Raw genomic sequence first — 19,422 nt, 5'->3', positions numbered from 1 at the left:
ATTCAACATCAAGAGTTACCAATAACTCTCGGTTAGAAAAATAAGGGGTTCCTTCCACAAGACTGATGAAGTGTCCCGTGTCTTTGACATAGGATTCGAGTTCTATGACCAACGGTTGGAGGAATTTGTCTATGTATTCAGACAGTGGCTCAGTCGCCGACCCAATGGTGGATACTATGGGTCGTAGAGGGGGGTCTGCGCAGTTTTTGTGTGTTTTAGGGACCCCATAAATAATAGGTATCCTGGTGTTAGTGGGCGTAAGGAATTCTGCCTCTGCTTCGCAAATCCAGTTATGATCCACAGCTTTGGTTACCCTACTTAGGATCTCTCGTTTAAGTGCCGGTTCAGGATTTTGGATAACCTTTTGGTAATGTCCAGAGAGGGAAAGGAGGTCATTCATTTTGTCTATATAGTTGGACGTCTCAAATAAGACAATGCCCCCGCCCTTGTCGCATGGCTTGATGGTAATATTGTTGTCATCCTTCAGGGTTTTGAGGATAGCCTCCTCATTTCTGAGGAGGTTGGATTCTGGTATGGGGACATATTTGATCATCTTCTCCACCTTCGAGATTATAGCTTTTTCAAAGATGTCGACCTCTGGACCCAGCATGTCAAGAGAGGGGGTGAATGAAGATGGAGGTTTCAATCCTGATCTGTTCTCTTGTCCCGTGTAGTGGGGTCTGTCCTGAAAATACTTCCGCCTTAAGAAGTATTTTTTGAGACGTCCAACTATATAGACAAAATGAATGACCTCCTTTCCGTCTCTGGACATTACCAAAAGGTTATCCAAAATCCTGAACCGGCACTTAAACTAGAGATCCTAAGTAGGGTAACCAAAGCTGTGGATCATAACTTGATTTGCGAAGCAGAGGCAGAATTTCTTACGCCCACTAACACCAGGATACCTATTATTTATGGGGTCCCTAAAACACACAAAAACTGCGCAGACCCCCCTCTACGACCCATAGTATCCACCATTGGGTCGGCGACTGAGCCACTGTCTAAATACATAGACAAATTCCTCCAACCGTTGGTCATAGAACTCGAATCCTATGTCAAAGACACAGGACACTTCATCAGTCTTGTGGAAGGAACCCCTTATTTTTCTAACCGAGAGTTATTGGTAACTCTTGATGTTGAATCACTTTATTCCAATATCCCCCAGAGAGGAGCATACGATACCATAGAAAACATCTTGAGTACCAAATCCGATATTACCAACACTGAATTCATTCTTCAATGCCTCGAATTAGTCTTACATGAGAACTACTTTGAATTCGACAATTCTCTATTCAAACAGACTACAGGGGTCAGCATGGGGGCCAGCTGTGCCCCTAGTATAGCTTGTCTATACATGGGAGAGTTTGAACGTATAAACATATTCAATGAAGTGGCCCCCTTCTATGAGAATGTAAGGGGATGGCGTTGATTTATCGACGACATCTTCCTAATCTGGAAGGGGGACCACCTATCCCTGGAGGAATTCATTGCGTGGCTAAATGCGGCTGACCCCAACCTACGCTTTACCAGCCACTACAGTGCCCAGCGGATAGAGTTTCTGGACCTATGGATCGAACATCATGACAACCTTCTAAAGGTATCGCTATACACCAAACCAACTCCGAGAAACAAAATGCTACAATATTCTAGTTTCCATCCACGAAACCAACGAGATAGCATTCCGTATAGCCAGTTTCTTCGTATTAGAAGAAACTGCACGGATATAAGTGACTATCTATTCCAGGCGGATATCCTGAAAGAAAAATTAACCCACCGCGGCTACCCCAAAAAACTCATAAAAGAGTCATTCAAAAGAGTCAGATACGCCAACCGAGATGTGATGTTCGAACCCAAGGGATCGGACCGGCTGGAACAACTAGTCTATGTCACACGTCATACCAACATGAACCACAAAATACGACAGATCGTTAATTCGAACTGGCATCTACTTAATCTGGAAAAGGACCACATCCCCCTCAGTCGACCGATATTTGCTTTCAAAAGAAATAAAAATCTGAAAAACCATCTGGTCAGGGGAAAGATATCGCAGAACTCTACCAGTATCCAAAAAGCTATTACTAACACTGAACCCATTTATGGCAATCATAGATGCGGCACATGCCAAGCATGCCCACATGCCATAGTAGGAGAATCTATCAGCACCACTGAGCGAACTATCTCGATAGCCCGAAACAAAAGAATGACCAACTGCAGGACAGCCAATGTCATTTATATCATCCTCTGTCCATGTCATCTCCCATACGTCGGAGAAACTGGACAGGAGTGCCGCCTGAGAATTGGGGAGCACAAGTCCAATATTCGCAATAAGAAAACCTCTGCCCCATTGGTCGCTCACTGGCTAGAAAAAGACCATACGGAAAAAGATCTCCGATGGTTCATCTTAGAGAAAATTGTGGCTCTATCAGGAGTTGACCCCGTCAATCTCCGTAAAAAAAGAGAAGTATTCTGGATGTTTATGTTTAATTCTGTGACTAAGGGCCATAACGAGGAATGTCTATGGCAAAATGCGCTCCTATGAGGCACCCATAGTCTACCTCGAGAATTTCTTGTCCCTCCTTGAACTGGTCATGCAGAAATCAGTTTAGTTCATACCCTACAGTAGCAACTATACTGCTCCTTTCTGAATAAAGACCCCGTTTCTGAAACTTTCTCCCCTCTTATAGATGGCCGCCGTAATTACCTCCCAGGATTACGAGCCTGTGTCATTTAGCTACTATTGTTGTCCCATTTTAAAATGGCCGCCACCCCAATTTCGCGGACCGGTCTAGTCCGTCGGCACTGTCTGCAAACACTGACCCACCTGAGACGTATTTCCAAACTACACACGCTATATATAAACAACTTTCCGGCATTTCTTTCTCGTTTGCCATCCCGGCACCTGTAGAAGACGCCGCATCGCGGTCCACCCTCACCCGATTCGAACCAGGTAACCCGCGCCCGCGCCTAAAGCATAATGTAGCCGTGACCTTATCCACCTGATGGGCCCCTCTTACGCTAAACATGAAGTCATTTTATATATTGCAGGACACTTCATGATACCCGCCTAGCTCTAACTGTATTCATCAGAACAGAGGACATTGCGCAGCGGTCCATGCGTTGCATCTCTAATTGAGGTAATTAGAGTGTTGTTCGTTATACTACTCATTAGCCTTCATCTGTGCCATTTGCACTAACCGGAGGACCTTTGTTTGGATTACAGGCCCTTCCGGTACATCAACCAACTTTTAGGAGGACGGACTATTAAAGAGCATGCTGTCCCGCTGTCTGCGTCTATCATCTTTTAATAAGGTAATCTAATTCCCCTTGCTGAGGTATAACTCTATGGTAATTTAATTCCCCTTGCTGAGGTATAACTCTGAGGTGGCGCTTTATATATCAATCGAAGCCAACCGGAGGCTGTTTTTTGCATTGCAGGATCGTTTGTGATTTTAACCCATTTTGGACCGTAACTACTAGAACTGAGGACATAGTATCACGGTGCATTTGTAACATCCATAAATAAGGTAACTAGAGAATTCGAACCGAGCCTTGATCTCCTTTGTAGTTCATCTCTTTGCCACATTAGCGACTATATGAGATTAAGTTTTACCTTGCAGAACCTGCCGGGATTCGGCTGTTGTTTTTCCTGCATTTATCAGAACTGAGGACGCTGCCCTGCAATTCTCGTCCTTATTTATCAGGTATTTAGATATCTTTTGTTCTGAAGTGACCCTGCCGGGGATCGCGTTGAACCACCCCTTTAGGTTAACCTAACAGGAAAACTTATTTTTATTGTGGTAGGACCGCAGGGGCACGTATCATCAGTTGACCTATAACCGGCTGAGAGACTATCTGCGCCACCTAATTTTAGGTAAAATCATCCGCTGACCATATATTGGTGCAGTCTGTCACCTTATTACATATCTTTAAGACGTTGTTCTATCATTTTTTCCTGTCCCCCACCCTATACCTTATCTGAAATGTAGTCCATCTTGTCCATCATAGGATCATCTCCGGATGGAGGATCTGTCCTATATTTTCTCAGCATCCCCCCTTGAAATAGAATCTGATTATTCCTGGACCCTGATCTAACGTCTTGTACCCTCCTAGTGTGAAAAAAGGTAATTTTCCTAAACTATGTAATGTGATGTATCCCCCTGTGGCTAATCCGAGACCTGTTCTATGCCATAAGGAATCTCCCAGTTTTCCCCTGTAAAGGAGCTTAAATCTTGGGCTCCCCTTTTATACAGATAGATACCCCTGTATGTCTGAAATAGTTGTCTGAATATCTGATCAAACTCGTGAGCACATGCCCCTAGAGGAATTTTCCAATACAATGAGTGACGCCTATCTATCAGAGTGTTGACCTAGACCTAGACCAATCTGTCTAACAATAGAAATGAGTGTTCTTCAACAATTTTTGTCCATACTGTGTATATAAATTGTGTATTTTAAAAAAAATTTGTCTTCACAATCAACTGTGAGAAATGCTTGTTAATGTTTTAAAATAACTATGTTAGAGAATGTTATATGATTAAATGTACATGAACCTGTGTCCTTAATTAAATCCTCTCTTATCCGCAGTGATCTTGTCCTGCCCTCTCCCATGGCCCTCCTCGCCCTGACGAAGATGCAGCCTAAATAGGCACCGCATCGAAACGCGCGTCGGCGTGACCTACTTGGATGGCTTTTTGTGTAGTGCAAGCTTCTCCATCCCATCTATTGTGCTCTGCCTCCATGTTATAGTTTCAGTCCGAATGGCCATTGAAAAACTTCCCCCCGGACTGTCATGCATCCCCTTTATGGTTTGTGTATGAATGTGTAAATACTGTGCTGACTAAGGTTATGAATGAGAATACATGCTCTGGATGACTGTGTGAGAAAGTGGGATATGATGAAATGTTTTTGATTTATAAATTTTGTGACCCATTGTATATTTAGAGTCTATGTCCGATCAATCACAAATAAAATATATCTATTTTTCATAGAGAATTGTTTGGACCTTGTGTCATTCTATGTCTGCTCTGATACGGTTACCCTTGTCACCTTTCATTTAACATGAGGATTCTCGAGTAGGACCCTAAAATTTAATCCTGGCAGGGTTCTTTTCTTTTCTATTTTGCTGGAGTGAGTCGCAGAGGTCTTGCGAGGGGGTGATGTTGTTGTTTCCAGCGCTGGGGTTGGAGAACTCGATGCTGAAGATGCTGAAGAGATAACGGGCAGGAGAGAGTGCGTGGCAGAGTAAAAGGCAGAGCAGGGAACAACAACAGAATAGGTGGCAGCAGATCTCGGCATTGCTGTGGCGGGTGCGGGGCGGGAGCGCATTCCTTTGAAGTCTGATAGGGTGGGAGCGGGGGAGCGGCAGCCTTTGAAGTCTGATGCGAGGCACAGACAAGTGGTGGTGTGCCACATGGCTGGTTTGTGCATGCGCATACATCACATGAACTGTGGCTAATCCGCTGTTTTGGCAGACTTTTCGGACCGCTTACTAGAATCTCGACAAACAAGCATTGCTAAAGCAATGCTTTAGGTCGACACCTAAAAAAGGAGTCTAGGCGCTGGTTCCTGCAGGGGGTATTTAGCAGAAGGGATATTTAAGGTGTATTTAAAGGAACTGTGTAGAGTGATTGGAGGCAAACAGTTATTACTTACTTTGAGTCACAGTGCAATGAATCTCCAATTCATAACTTCTGGGTATCTGGTGCTAAGACTGGAAAATGCTCGTCATAGCGGTTAAATCTGAGACCTGTTCATGGCATACAGATACATCCACAACAGAGATGTAGGTAAACATAACACCTCAGGGTAGAAGGAAAACCAATGCAGCTTTCGTGAGAAAACAAGCCAAGTAATGTACAATCAATGAACCATAGAGGATAACACAAGATGAAAAATAAGTGCCGCTTAAAGGGCAGTCTGAGTGCCATTCAAAGAACGTGGAAAAACACTCATCATACGGGTACAGGGGCTATCCCCCTGCAGCATCACGCAGCTGTCCTGGGTGGGTTAAGGCACCAGTGTCGTGTTCGGGTCTGATAAGTGAGTGCCCGTTGAGGCAGACTCATATTTACTCACAGTGCTTGGGGGCATACCAGCTAAGTAAGGGGGCTGATGTGCCGGGGGTGATCAGGACAGGGCTCTGACACATCAGTCCCCGAGGAAGTGGACATGCATCACGACCAGTACTTAAGGGTACCAAAGGAAGGGTTCCCACACAGTCTCAAGCACTCCCACTTAATCATTAAGCTTGTAAATCAGGCGTTCACAGCCCACCACCCTGGCCAGCTCCAAGGGAGTAGGGAGAGAAGGCTGCCTCCAGTGCCACAGAATGCAACTTAGCTGACGCGAGGGGCATCACCAGCATTCTATGGGTATGTATGGTGGGAGTCCGCAATGTCATGCAAGAGGGCCAAATGCATCAAGGGGTAGATGGGCAGGCTCTGGTAGCTCAGGGTTGACCACACAGCAATCCTGGAAGGTTGGAGGCCATTGCCACAGGATTTGCGGTAAGTAGCAGCCTCCGGCTCCACATCACCAACATAAGGCCTGTGACAAAAGGCTGCCTCCGTGCAATTTCTTGGGAGTCCAATATCAATCGGAAATGACTCTACGTAGATAATACGTATCAGTCCTAGCTGCAATGCCCCTGGCACCCAGGGAATAAAATTACCAATAAGGCTCCCAAAGACTCCATGATTCATCACTCAAATATCAACTTTAAATATACTTTGGATATGCACCCTTTTTTCTCCAAAAATCAGACCATGAGTTCTGAAAATAAATTCATTTTTGTCTCAAATACATGCTTTTCAATTTTGCTATACATGTACTAATTCAGCCAAGCAAAAACCTTCTAATTAGTTAGGCTTGGCTACACAAAGGAAAGCTACTTACAGGTAGCTGGAGAGCTCCAGTAGCTCACAAGCTACTTGTTGGAGAAGCCTGGTAAAACCGTCTATTAAGAGTCATGCACAGTGTTACTTATTGTCTCTTTTCCTGGTGCATGTATTTTGTATTCTTATCTGTCTTATGGATGATTAATTATTCTCATCTTCCTTAAACACCCACCATTCTTGGTGTGATGTGACTATCAGATAGTCATAATTGTGAACATCAACATATACCTATTAAACACTGCATTTGAACCAGGCTCTGCATTACAGTTTCACCTCTACTTCTAGGGTGTATTTGTTCATTTATTATGGATGACTTCTATAAGAAGCCTCTTTCATTTGCACCAGAATCTAAATTTGGTGACTCACTGCTATGAGGTAGCAAAAGTTGATAACAATACTCGTCATTCGCTGTTGCTAAAGGCCTTTATCGGCCAGGCTCTCTGGGAGGACTTTCTCAAAGCCAGTCAGTGCAGCACTGCATGTCTGCTTTGCCTGGAAGCAGAGTTACAGGAGGAAGAGGAAAGGTAGGTAAGGTGGTGGGGGTTGGTTAAGGATGGCAGGTAAGGTTTTTTCACATTGGGGAGAGGGAGGAAACACTTCATTATATATGGCACCCCCACTACTCCTTTGCCTGAGCCTAGTGGTTATTAGCAGGGGCAGATGATTTTGGGGGCTATACATAACATAACATTCTAGATGGGTAACTGTGAGTTCTGGCGATGTTTTTCACCTTGGGTTTATAGAGTGCAAACCATGGTAAGGGAGGGCAACAGATGCACGGTTAATAAAATAGGAGAGAATTATTGGATGGTATGGCTTCTCTAGGAAGAAAAATACCTTGTTCTATACAGATTCCATTGTAAGCCTTTAGTGTGACTGACAGGGTTGGAATTTGGCTATTTACTGTGACGTCCCCAAAGTGGTTAACCACTGACATGAAGTCACCCAGGGGAAGCGAGGGAAATGGCGGATGTGGGCTCTGCTGTGCCTATGCCAACTGCCTTCTCCCCTTTCAGTGTGGGACTCTACTGCCCTGTGCAGAGAGGGGGGATGAAGTCGTGTTGCCAAGTGATTCTCAAAGAGCGCTGCCTGTGCTTTGCTGACTCTCTGCTCTCAGTGTGGGAGTGGTGAGCACGGCTTTAGACTGGGAGGAGGCAGAAATATACATAAAGTGGTGGGGAAAGATGGCATTTTTGGTTTAGTTTGCGTGGAGTGGTGGAGAGCGTTGTGCAAAAGATGGCGGGGCTGGATGGCAAGCCGGGATTTTTTTTTTTTATTTAGAGGCAGGGGAAGATATCTCAAGGGTGGACATGGTGGGTTGTAGGAAGCCAGGTTTCTAATGGGTTGTTTTTAAACACATGTTGTACGTGGTGAACCCATACCCCTTTGCTCCTCCATTCATTTTGTAGTCTGGGGCAGATGATTTAGGGGGCGATAGACAACATAACATTACGGATAGGTAAAATGCGAATAAAAGGGCGTGTTAGTCACCTTGGATTTCTGAGTGACATCATAGACAACTCGAGCTTAGCTCTCATTCTTATTTGATGTCGCTCAGAACCCCTCCATGAAGAACATTGCCATTATTAGGTTACCCAGCTATTATTCTTTGTATGGTGTTTTGAATGGATTTTTTAAAGGACATGAGCTGGCGTCGCTGAATGAGAAGCGAGTTTAATACGAGAACAGAGAGTGTTCTCTGTTTCTTAAAGCCACGAGTTTCAAGGTGTAGGAAATATTTTTGGGGTGGTTTGAGGGTAGGTCTCTTAACCCCATCAACTCGGTAATGCTGAGTTTATTGGTTGTGCATGTGGGTAACAGCATCTGACTTTTTTTACCCACTGGCCTGCTCTGGGTTGTCTCTTCCCCACCCATAAAAGGCTCCACTCCAGGGTCGGACTGGCCGTAGTGGGCACGTGTTTCCCTGGTGCGCCGGAGGCGCGGGCCGGTTTTGCGGCCGTCGAGGCTGGTTTTGTCACTGGGGCCAATCTTGTAGCAGTGCTGCAATATCAGCCCCATGTAACAAAATAAAAGCGGCAGCGGTCCTTGCAACTAGAGTTTTTCAGTGCCCCCCCCCCAACCCCCCACCTCCGGCGGTCGAGTGGAAGTGCCAGGGCTGGTTTCTCTTCCCACTCTGACAGTGCTCCCCTCCTGATAGCAACAAGCCTGTATTCCCACTTTGCTAATGAGGTTTTATTGGGTGTTTGAGGTGTATGTTTGTCATCTTCTCCTTTGTTCGTAATGCACAGCTCTGTAAAAAGCTACTATTGATCACCAATTTGAAAGGCTCCACACTTGGAAGCAGCATACTCTCTAATTATTGGTCAACTGCGGGGGCGGAGGGGTTGGTGCATCTGAGTGAGTGTCTGTCAGCCCTCCTCTGATCTGCCCTCCCCGACCATTGAAAGCCTCCTTACCTGCCGACACCAGAGCTTGCGGAATATTTGAAAGTAGGCCACAAACATGAGGCAGAGCGGGGCCAGGTAGGTGACCAGAAAGAAGCAGGTGTGATAGATCTTCGGATAAACGTCATCTGGAAAATTCCAAAAGAGAGGGCTGCGTCAGGAGGAGACTGGGTGAGACTGTTTAGGTCATTGAAGAAAGACCTGAACAACTCTGAGCGTTTATTACACTAATGTCGGTTAGGCCTCCAACCACCAGTGTAATCTAAGGCAATGTCAATTTAAAGATTCCGTAATCGGAGAATCAAGCTATGTTATAGTCATCAGTCTGTGGATAAGTTAATTTTTCACTTGTCAAGGTACACATATAATCGGACTACTTGTTGTGCTTCTGGACCAACTTTGGAAATTTCTTTTTCAAGTTTAAGTATGGTTATTTGGACACATTTGCCCTTAAAACGTTATCTTACACATGTAAAAACAGATAAAAAATAAATTCACTTACATCAGATTTATCCCATTCATTTGTTTCATGTTACTTATAATTGTAATCATAAATCTTCTGAACGCAATTAACATATCTAAAAAGTGCCTATTGACCATTAATTCTATCACCGACTTGCACACCATGATGCAATATTTTTTTTAGAAAGGTTTTTAAAAACGTTTTGCATATATTCATAAACAAAAGACAATCTATTAGGAGGGATGTGGTATTAAGTGCATTTGCTGTTCAGTAGAAAATATCATTTGCCGTTATTCATCTGTATCAGCATTCCACTACCAGAAGTATGGGATTACAGCCTATTCTAAATTTTAAAACTATTAAACGTGAATGTTGGTCCATTCATTTATATAGATAGGGAAATCATTCCTCGTCACCTACCAGCTCTATTGTTAGCTCCACTAATGACATGCTTGATATATTCAAAATCCTGCTTCTGCAATATTGTTTTGGTTGATTTTTTCAGGGCTTTTTTAGAGGGGAACGATTCCTATGAATCTATATTTTCAATTGATTCATGGTTTCTTTTTTTTTTTTACATCTGTCACCCATTTTGATTAGATTGATTGGCAATTATCTCTCATTATTAAGAGCTTCTTGCGAACAAAGATAAGATACCACATGTTATGTATATACCTTAGACAATTTATTAATGAAACTTAACAGGTGTGTTTGTAGGAGCTCTGGCCATGATGTAAGGGCTAATTCTCGCCTAACTGCCTGAATCACAGCACATTTTGGTATGTTTAGTACTCTCTTTAGGAAGCACTATCAAGAGAATTTCCCACTCAGATATGCAATTTCAGCTTCATATACCACTGGAGGAATTTTAGGTAGGTATGAAGTCATGAGAGGGAACGATGAAGCTGTCATATTTCCTAATGAATTTTAGCAGAGCCCCTGCCAATATTGTTGCTCATATTTTTTGGAGCTGAAAGTGATCAGTCCAGTTTGAAGTGTTTGTGCATAACAGACTGAGATATTTATATCTAGTTACTTCCTCAATTTATTTCCTTACATAGCAACCATATATAATGTTATTGTTTTTTCCAAAAGATCATTATCCAAGTTTTTCCCCAATATTTATAAATAAATAACAGTTTTACAATAATTTGTAGGGCATCCATCTTCCTCTGCAGACTGATCCAAACACTTATACACCCACTCATTCTTCAATACACCTTGGCATATATCTAATACATATTTAAACTTTATAGAAACACACAGTCACTGGATGATGTCATTAGTGATGTCATCAGTGATGTCATTTGAGATGTCATCAGTGATGTCACTGACCATGTCAAGAATGATGTAATATGTGATGTCATCAGCAGTGCATTGCGGGGGTGCGAGTTATAGTTCGCTCAACTAACTATGACGGCGGAGTTTCTATGATTTTGTACAAGTGAAATGTCAAACTAACGATAACGTCCCTGAAACCTATGGTTTTTTCAGTGAATTTCAAAGGTTTTATAAATGATAATTTCTAACTATAACGTCCCTGAAACCTATGGTTTTTTCAGTGAATTTCAAAGGTTTTATAAATGATAATTTCTAACTATAACTTGCCTGAAACCTATGGTTTTTTCAGTGAATTTCAATGGTTTTTTAAATGCTAATTTCTAACTATACCTACAAAGGTAGGACATGTGAGGAAAGAGGAAGAAAAGGGCAGAAAGAAGCAAGACAAATATTGAAAGAGTCAACAGAAGTCCAGAAAGGTGAACAAAAGTGCAGGAAGAAGTAAGAGATGTGCAGAAAGAACCAACAGAGGAGCAACAAGTCCTCCTGTGCCCCCAACCTTTTACTGACGGGTACTGGTGGTAACTGACTCTGACTAACCAGGACCGGAGCCAGTGCTATGCTAAAAGACACTTAGAATACAGTGAAAACACCTACATACACTAGGGAACACTATGCGTTGGGGTACCCCTGTGATTAGCATGACCTCCTCTGTATTTGCCATGAGTTAGTGTCTGGGTCATTGCATGAGTACATGAGTTATAACTGGATGATTAGAGTGCTGCAAGGACAGTGGATGGTGATTTTATAACTGCTTGGGTTTGGGTGGAGTGATTGTATGCTGGATGGCTGATTTGAGGAGTGCATAGGTAGTGACAGAGGGATTTCTGGAGTGCATGGGTACAACCTGGATAATTGGAGGAGTGAATCATTACTGTGTAGGTGGTTAGAGGTCTGCATGGGTAGTGCACAGGGGATTGTAGCAGTGCATGTGTTAGTGCCTGGGTCATTCCATGAGTACATGGGTACTGACTGGAAGACTAGAGTACTACAAGGAGAGTGCATGGTGAATTTATAAAAGTGCTTGAGTTTTGGTGAAGTGATTGGATAAGTACATGGTGCTGGCTGGGTGATTGAAAAAGTGCATGGGTACTGACAGGACAATGGCTGGACTGCATGGGTAGTGCTCAGAGGATTGTAGCAGTGCATGTATTAGTGCCTGGGTCATTGCATAAGAACTTGGGTAATGATTGGATGATTAGAGAAGTGCAGGGACAGGTCATGGTGAATTTAAAGGTGCCTGGGTTTTGACGGAGTGATTGGATAAGTACATGGTGCTCGCTGGGTGATTGGAGGAGCGCATGGGTAGTGACGGGTGATGGCTGGACTGCATGGGTACTGCTCAGGGTATTGTAGCAGTGCATGAGTTAGTGCATGAGTCATTGCATCAGTGCATGGGTAGTGACTGGATGATTAGAGCGCTGCCAGGAGAGTGCATGGTGAATTTATAAGTATTTGGTTTTTGGCAGAGTGATTGCATAAGTACACACATGTCATATCAGGCCCCACCTCCTCCCTTCACCACTGTACAAACGCGCCACCTGGCGGGTTTTAATTTGGGGGATTAATTCCCTTTAATCTTGAGGGTCCCTGGGGGCCAACTAGACCACTAGGTACCTCCAGTAATTGCCACAGAGCTGAGTGCAGAGAGGTAGTCCAAGGCCACTTCCCTTTTTACACCTCTCTGCAACGCAACGTTGTGGCGCTTACTGGACGTACCTGGTGGGCTAGTTGGACCCCAGGGACCCTCAGGATTCAAGGAGACTTAATCCCCCAACTTAAAATGCGCCACAGGGCACGTTTACTTTGCACACTTGTCACATCAGGCCACTGCCCCTTCCCTGCAACACTGTGCAAACACGCCACTGGATCATTTCTAAATTGGGGGATTAAATCCCCTTGAGTCCTGAAGGTTCCTAGGGGCCAACTAGCCCACCAGCTACCTCCAGTAAGCACCACAGATCTGCATTGCAAAGAGGTGTAAAGAGGGGCTTGGCCTCTCAAAACCTCTGTGCAACGCAGCTCCCTGGCGCATACTGGAAGTGCCTGGTGGGCTGGTTCGCCCCCAGGCACCCCCAGGATTGAAGGGGACTTAATTCCCCAATTTACAATGTGCCAGGGGTGCGTTTGCACACTTGCTATGTCAGGCCCCGCTCCTTCCCTTCACCACTGTGCAAACATGCCCCCTGGAGCAATTTAAGTTGGGGGATTACTTCGCCTTGAGCCCTGATGGTCCCTGGGGGCCAACTAGCCCACCAGATGCCTCCAGTAAGCACCACAGAGCTGTGTAGCAGAGTGGTGTAAAAAGGTGCGTGGCCTCTGAACACCTCTCTGCAGTGCAGCTCCCTGGTGCATACTGGAGGTACCTGGTGGGCTAGTTGGCCCCCAGGGACCCTCAGGATTCAAGGGGACTTAATCCCCCAACTTAAAATGTGCCACAGGGCGCATTTGCACACTTGTCACATCAGGCTACACCCCCTTCCTGCACCACTGTGCAAACGCACCCCCTAGACGTGGCAATGTTGCCTGGATAAAGTAAACCCCCCATTTGATTATTTTGATTATTTTGCCCAAAGTACTAAACAAAAATCTTAAATACTTAAAGGGTTACTTTGTAACTAATTTTAGGTGTTTTCTGTGGTGTTTATAGGAGTAAAGGGTGGGAAGTAATTTGTGTTTAATTAATTAATATAAAGTTGGTAATTAATGTTAATTATTTGATATTTATTTTGTGTAATTGATTATTTTTTGAGTGTTTTTATTTTTAAATGGGTAAAGGGTGGGTATTAAATACCTTTTAATTATTTAAATATTAGTTTTTAATATTAATAGTTTTTAATTTAAAAAGAAGTTTTAATTGTGTTTTATCATTTTATAGTTTAATTTAGGTGTGTGTTGTGGATATTATAGTGTTAAAGCGTGTGCAGTCAATTAATGTATATTAGTTTTTTATTGATAATATCTTTTTATTGATTATTAATTATTTTAATTATGGAAGTGCATTTAATCAAAAATGTTGAAGTGTTTTGCTATTTGTGTGGTGTTATAGGGTAGGAAATAAAATAAATAGATTTATGCTGTAATACTTTTTTTGTTTGTAAATATTTTTCAGTTTAAAAGAATTCTTTTTTATATATGTATTCACCATTTTATTTTATATAATATTTGTAGGTCTTTGTCATATGTAATTAATATTATAATATGTGTTCTTTTTATATGTTTGATATATATTATGCTTTAATTTTTTAATATTGCTATCCAACACTTTCACTAATGTTGCACTCACTGAAGTGGGAATAGTAATTTTTACCTCTCCACTATCCAGCATTTTCCCTACTGTTTACTCAGTGGAGTGGGAATAGTAATTTTTACCTCTCCACTATCCAACACTTTCCCTACTGTTATACTCACTGGAGTGGGAATAAAAAAATGTACCCCTCCGCTACCCAACACTCATCCTACTGTTGCATTCAGTGAAGTGGGAATTGTAATTTTTACCCCTCCGCTATCCAAAACTTTCTCTACTATTGCATTATTTGGAGTAGGAATAATCATTTTTGCCCCTCCGCTATCCAACACTTTCCCTACTGTTGCATTCACTGGAGTTGGAATAGTAAATTTTACCCCTCCGCTAGCCAATACTTTCCATACTGTTGCACTCACTGGAGTGGGAATAGTAATTTTACCCCTCTGCTATTCAGCACTTTCACTACTGTTGCAATCACTGGAGTTGGAATAGTAATTTTTACCTCACCGCTATCCAACACTTTCCATACTGTTGCACTAACTGTAGTGGAGATAACAAATTGTACCCCTCAGCTATCCAACACTTATCCTACTGTTGCATTCAGTGGATTGGGAATAGTAATTTTTACCCCTCCACTATCCAACAGTTTCCCTATTGTTGCTCTCACTAGAGTGGGAATAGTGCATTTTACCCCTCCGCTATCCAACAATTTCCCTTCTGTTGCACTCCCTAGAGTTGTAATAGTAATGTTTACCCCTCCGCTATCCTACACTTTTCCTACTGTTGCACCCACCGGAGTGGGAATAGTAATTTTTACCCCTTCGCTATCCAACACGTTCCCTACTGTTGCACTCACTGGAGTTGGAATAGTAAATGTAATTCCTCCGCTATCCAACACTTACTCTACTTTTGCACTCCCTGGAGTGGGAATAGTTAATTTGACCCCTTTGCTATCCAACACTTTCCCTACTGTTGCACCGATTGAATTGTGAAATTTATATTGAAATATCTTCTAATAGTTTAATGTTTTAGTTTATTATAGATTATAGTTTAAATCATTATATATTTTTATTTTTTATATTATTTCAAACTTTTAACATAAATTAAATATAATAGTTTATTAATTGTTTTAAAGTAACTATAATATGTATACATTATTATGTTTGTTATATTTTATTAAAATGTATATTAAATGTATATTATTTTATATTGATATAAAATTCAATATTTTATTCATCTATATTTTTTACATCAATATTTTTGTACTAAAGTATAGGAGTCGATATATTTTGTATTCAATATGTTTAACCTCAATATTTTTTACATCGAAGTTGTGTCAGTGAACCCGTGGAACCATACCTAGAGTGGATTGATGACTCTTGGGATAGGTTATTGCTCACTAGGTTTAGGCTAGGATTTGTGAGGGTGCATCTTGTTTTCCCCTTGGCCAGTTCAATTTATTGAACCAGTTTTTCGATCATGAAACTATTCTCTTCACTTTATAGGTACCAGCCTGCGATGTAAGATAGTAGCTAGTGTGTAATTTATTATTTTTGCTATGTTTACAACTATTGTTATTGCGGGGACTCTCTAGCTGATGGTTTTTATCAAAACCGTATTATTAATTTTTTTTTTTTTATGGATTGTTGCATGTTTATGTGTGCTTTTATGGCCACATTTTTGGCCGAACTAAAGTGAATAGAAAGGTAGGCTAGTTATAATAGCAACAGTTTTAGACAACCGTGTATGAATTCCGATCCCGATGTCAAAAGGACACAGGTTTCTAGTTGGGTTAAGAAATTGGCATCAAGGTTACACATTTATTATATTTCGTTCTCCAAAAGGCGTGATGAGGCCAGTGGGATGAGGGTTTGCCACTGGAGACTGTTCGGTACAGACATGTCCACGGCTGAGCCAGAGAGGAATGGGATGACATGCTGATTGAACATGACAGCCCTGGAACAGTCCTTCCATTATCCTGGTTCAGAAACAACATAGAGCCAAATACCGCTGGCAAAGAGGCAGTTCCTGAAAAGCACCTCTCTTATTTCTGGGGATTAGGTTCAGAGATTTAGCAAACATTGGACATTTAGGGAGTTTTATTCTCGTCTGAGTTATATTAAGGGTTTTTGTTTTGCATCTTACTAGGAAATGCCTGCTAGGCCTGGGGTCTGGCAGGGAGCTTGATGTGTAGGGGCCGGCGTCATTCTGTCCACTCCTAACCCATAGTTTATGCCCACCGAGCTAGGAGTCCTAATAGTTAATGCCTTTTATCTTGAGGTCTTAGAGGTATCCTACTGGGATAGTTTGAGGGTTGGATCCCAAATATTTCTCTCATCACTCAAGCCAAAGTTAATGCCTGCCTGACTTGGTGTCCTAGCAGGATGGTTTGAGGGTTCGACTCACACCATCCACTTCTCAGCTAGATCACTGGTAATGCCAAGCAGGCATGGGCTCCTTGCGGCCTGCATAAAGTTTATAGGTGGGGCCCTGGCTAGGTCTCTGTTTTGACGTGGCCACCTAAATGCCCAAATGAAGGTAAACAACTCATAATTTTGAACAGCTAGTCGAAATATCAAAAACGAAATCCAAATTACAAATTCCATTAACTTATAGTTGTACTTGCCACGAAAGAACTAAAGCCTTCTTTCCTCTCCTGGCTCAAAAATGTTTACCGCACTTTGTATGACCACAGAAGAGAAAAGGTCCAATCATAACTTTCCTGATCGTAAAAACATCTTGATAAGCTTCCTTTCGGAAAAAATCTACTTCAATACGACCTACCATATTCAAACTTACCTGCAGAACTAACTTCACACCACCTTACCCCCACCACAATCAAAAACAGAAAATTTCGTGAGGCGGGAAACATTTACAGCAAATTCATTATCAATAGGAGACTCTTTAGCTTGAACCCTCACACGCACTTTCCCACTCCTTTTACAGAGGTCACCTTCCTATCCAGAAACTGCTGTTCCATGATCCTTTCAGTGAAATCATAAAGATTGTCCTTCTGGTAAGCATCAGGAAAAAAAAATTACCTAATCTCTATCATACTCTTTTTCAACACTGTCCCCTCACATTCACATTCACATTCACATTCAGTTGTTACTGTGTTCTCCTGTAGTTAAGATGTTCCCTGTAAGGATCCCACTGTTTGATTTACTGTAAATCGCTCTAATGTCTTTTAGCCTTATCCCTTCTAGATATAACTGGTGTATCCATGAATTGGAATGCTGTGCAGATTATGCCAGGGTATAGCTGGAAGGCATCTCTGCAATTGTAAGCTTGAAGGTTCCTCAGTGTGCACCTTTGCAGGTACGGGAAGATGTAGTCTTGCAGGATTAATACTTGGAGGTTGTGCTGGCTGTGTGGGTGAGGGGGACCTGCAAGATATATCATTGTACTGTGTGAAGCTCTGGAGGTTTCCCATTATGCATGTGGCCTAGAGAGGTCCCTGCATTCTTTGCCAATGTAAAGCACCTTGAGATATGTACACCTCCCAGGGCATGGATCTTGCATTTTTGCTAATGTAAAGCATCTTCGGATAGTCTCACCTCCCCAGTGCTCATCACATACAGACAGGAGGCGGGTCTTGTTCTCCAGTTCCGGGATGATGCTGCTGCACTCCATCACCACAGCCTGAGGAACCATCATGGTGCAGGACATGGTCCAGATGATCACAATATTGGTTCTTGCCCGTCTGGCTGTGCTCTTAAACATTAGGGGGTGGCAAATGGCATACCACCGGTCCAGCGCGATGAAGCTGAGGGTCAGCACGGATACAGAAACAGAGACAGTCTGAAGGGAGAAAACAAGGAGTTAGTGAGGCTGAATGTGGTGTGGATTCATCAAACACGCTAGGGTAAAATTGTGTTTAAGAGGGTGAATGTACAGTTGTGAGGGTTTAAGAGGATGCCGCTGAATAAGATATTACACATTTCCCTGCAGAAGAAATAAGAGACTGAACATTTTCAAGCCTAGGTAGGATGATAAGCAGAGGGAATGGTGGATTTTTTAAATCCTTGAGTAAGAGCTCTACTGTTTGGTGATGAGACGGTCTTGGGTTCCAGGAGTGGACAACACTAGGGAAAAAGACTGAAAGTAGAGGTTTGGGTTCCATCCTGTAAGACAGAGAAAGTCAGGACAGGGATCTCGAGTTTCTTACGTGGTGGGTTCCAGGGATGATTAGGTGAGAAGAAACAGAGAGTCCTTGATGAGGTTTATGTCAGGAAGGAGAGAGGGCATAAAAGAATAGGAAGGATCTGTGATGACCAGAGAGATATCAATGAATAGAGTTAAGAAGTATTAACACCTTCAGCGCTACCGCGTTTACCTGCCCTGCGCTGAAAGAGGAGCAAATGGCTTGTTTGTGACAAAGCCAGCTCGTCATGAGCGCAGGGCAGGTAACGCCCATGACGAGCTGGCTTTGTCATTAGCGTCGAAGTGGTTAAAGACGGGGTGTGGCGGCTAGCAAGAAGGAGAGGCGTAGTAACCGGTGTAGGGTACACCATGGAGTGTGGAAGGGATGTGTTGTCCATGATGAGGAGATATCAGAAGGCAAGAGGGAGCAGGAAATGAAGATTTGCAGATCTCAGGAAATCCCAGAAAATAAGATGGCAGTCATATGTTAACTTTGGTAGGGCCAGGCAGTTGTAAATTCCAGGATAGAGGAGGGAGTAGTATATCAGAACTTTGGTATAGAAGGTATGAGGAAGAGGAGAGAATGATATAGTGGCATTGGTGCGTGTGATATCAGTGAGAAGGGAAGAGACATCAGAATAGGGGTTTGGTAGCATCAGGAAGGAGAAGAAAGGAAATATAGAGGTATTTAATTAGACAATACGAAGAAGAAGGCATAAAGGGATATGGTGGCCTTTCAGTGGCAGATTCCAGGAAGGAGGATGAAAATAATAAGAGTAATTGTTGGAAGAGACCAATGGGAGAAGTGAAGTGAAATATGTCCTTGGCGTGGGTAGGACCATGGAGAAGAGGGAAGGAATATTTGAAATATTGGACCACAAAAGTGAGAGACACCAAGTGATTTGGGAGCCGTGTGAGAGAGATCAC

The 19,422-nt window shown here is 42.8% G+C and overlaps 1 protein-coding gene across 1 annotated transcript in view; it reads right to left on the bottom strand.

The window, feature by feature from the left end:
* Window positions 1-19,422, bottom strand: part of HCRTR1 (hypocretin receptor 1) — an 89,241-nt gene that overhangs the window by 18,300 nt on the left and 51,519 nt on the right. The window contains exons 4-5 of the mRNA XM_078682092.1: window positions 17,910-18,153; window positions 9,314-9,429 (exon numbers count right to left, since the gene is read on the bottom strand). Of these exons, the coding sequence (XP_078538218.1) occupies window positions 9,314-9,429; window positions 17,910-18,153 (360 nt within the window). The remainder of the gene's footprint in view (window positions 1-9,313; window positions 9,430-17,909; window positions 18,154-19,422) is intronic.

This window comes from Lissotriton helveticus, chromosome 3_1, assembly GCF_964261635.1.
Source record: "Lissotriton helveticus chromosome 3_1, aLisHel1.1, whole genome shotgun sequence".
Lineage (NCBI taxonomy): Eukaryota > Metazoa > Chordata > Amphibia > Caudata > Salamandridae > Lissotriton > Lissotriton helveticus.
Note: the sequence above shows the minus strand (reverse complement) of the source record. Positions and strands in the feature narration are given on the sequence as shown.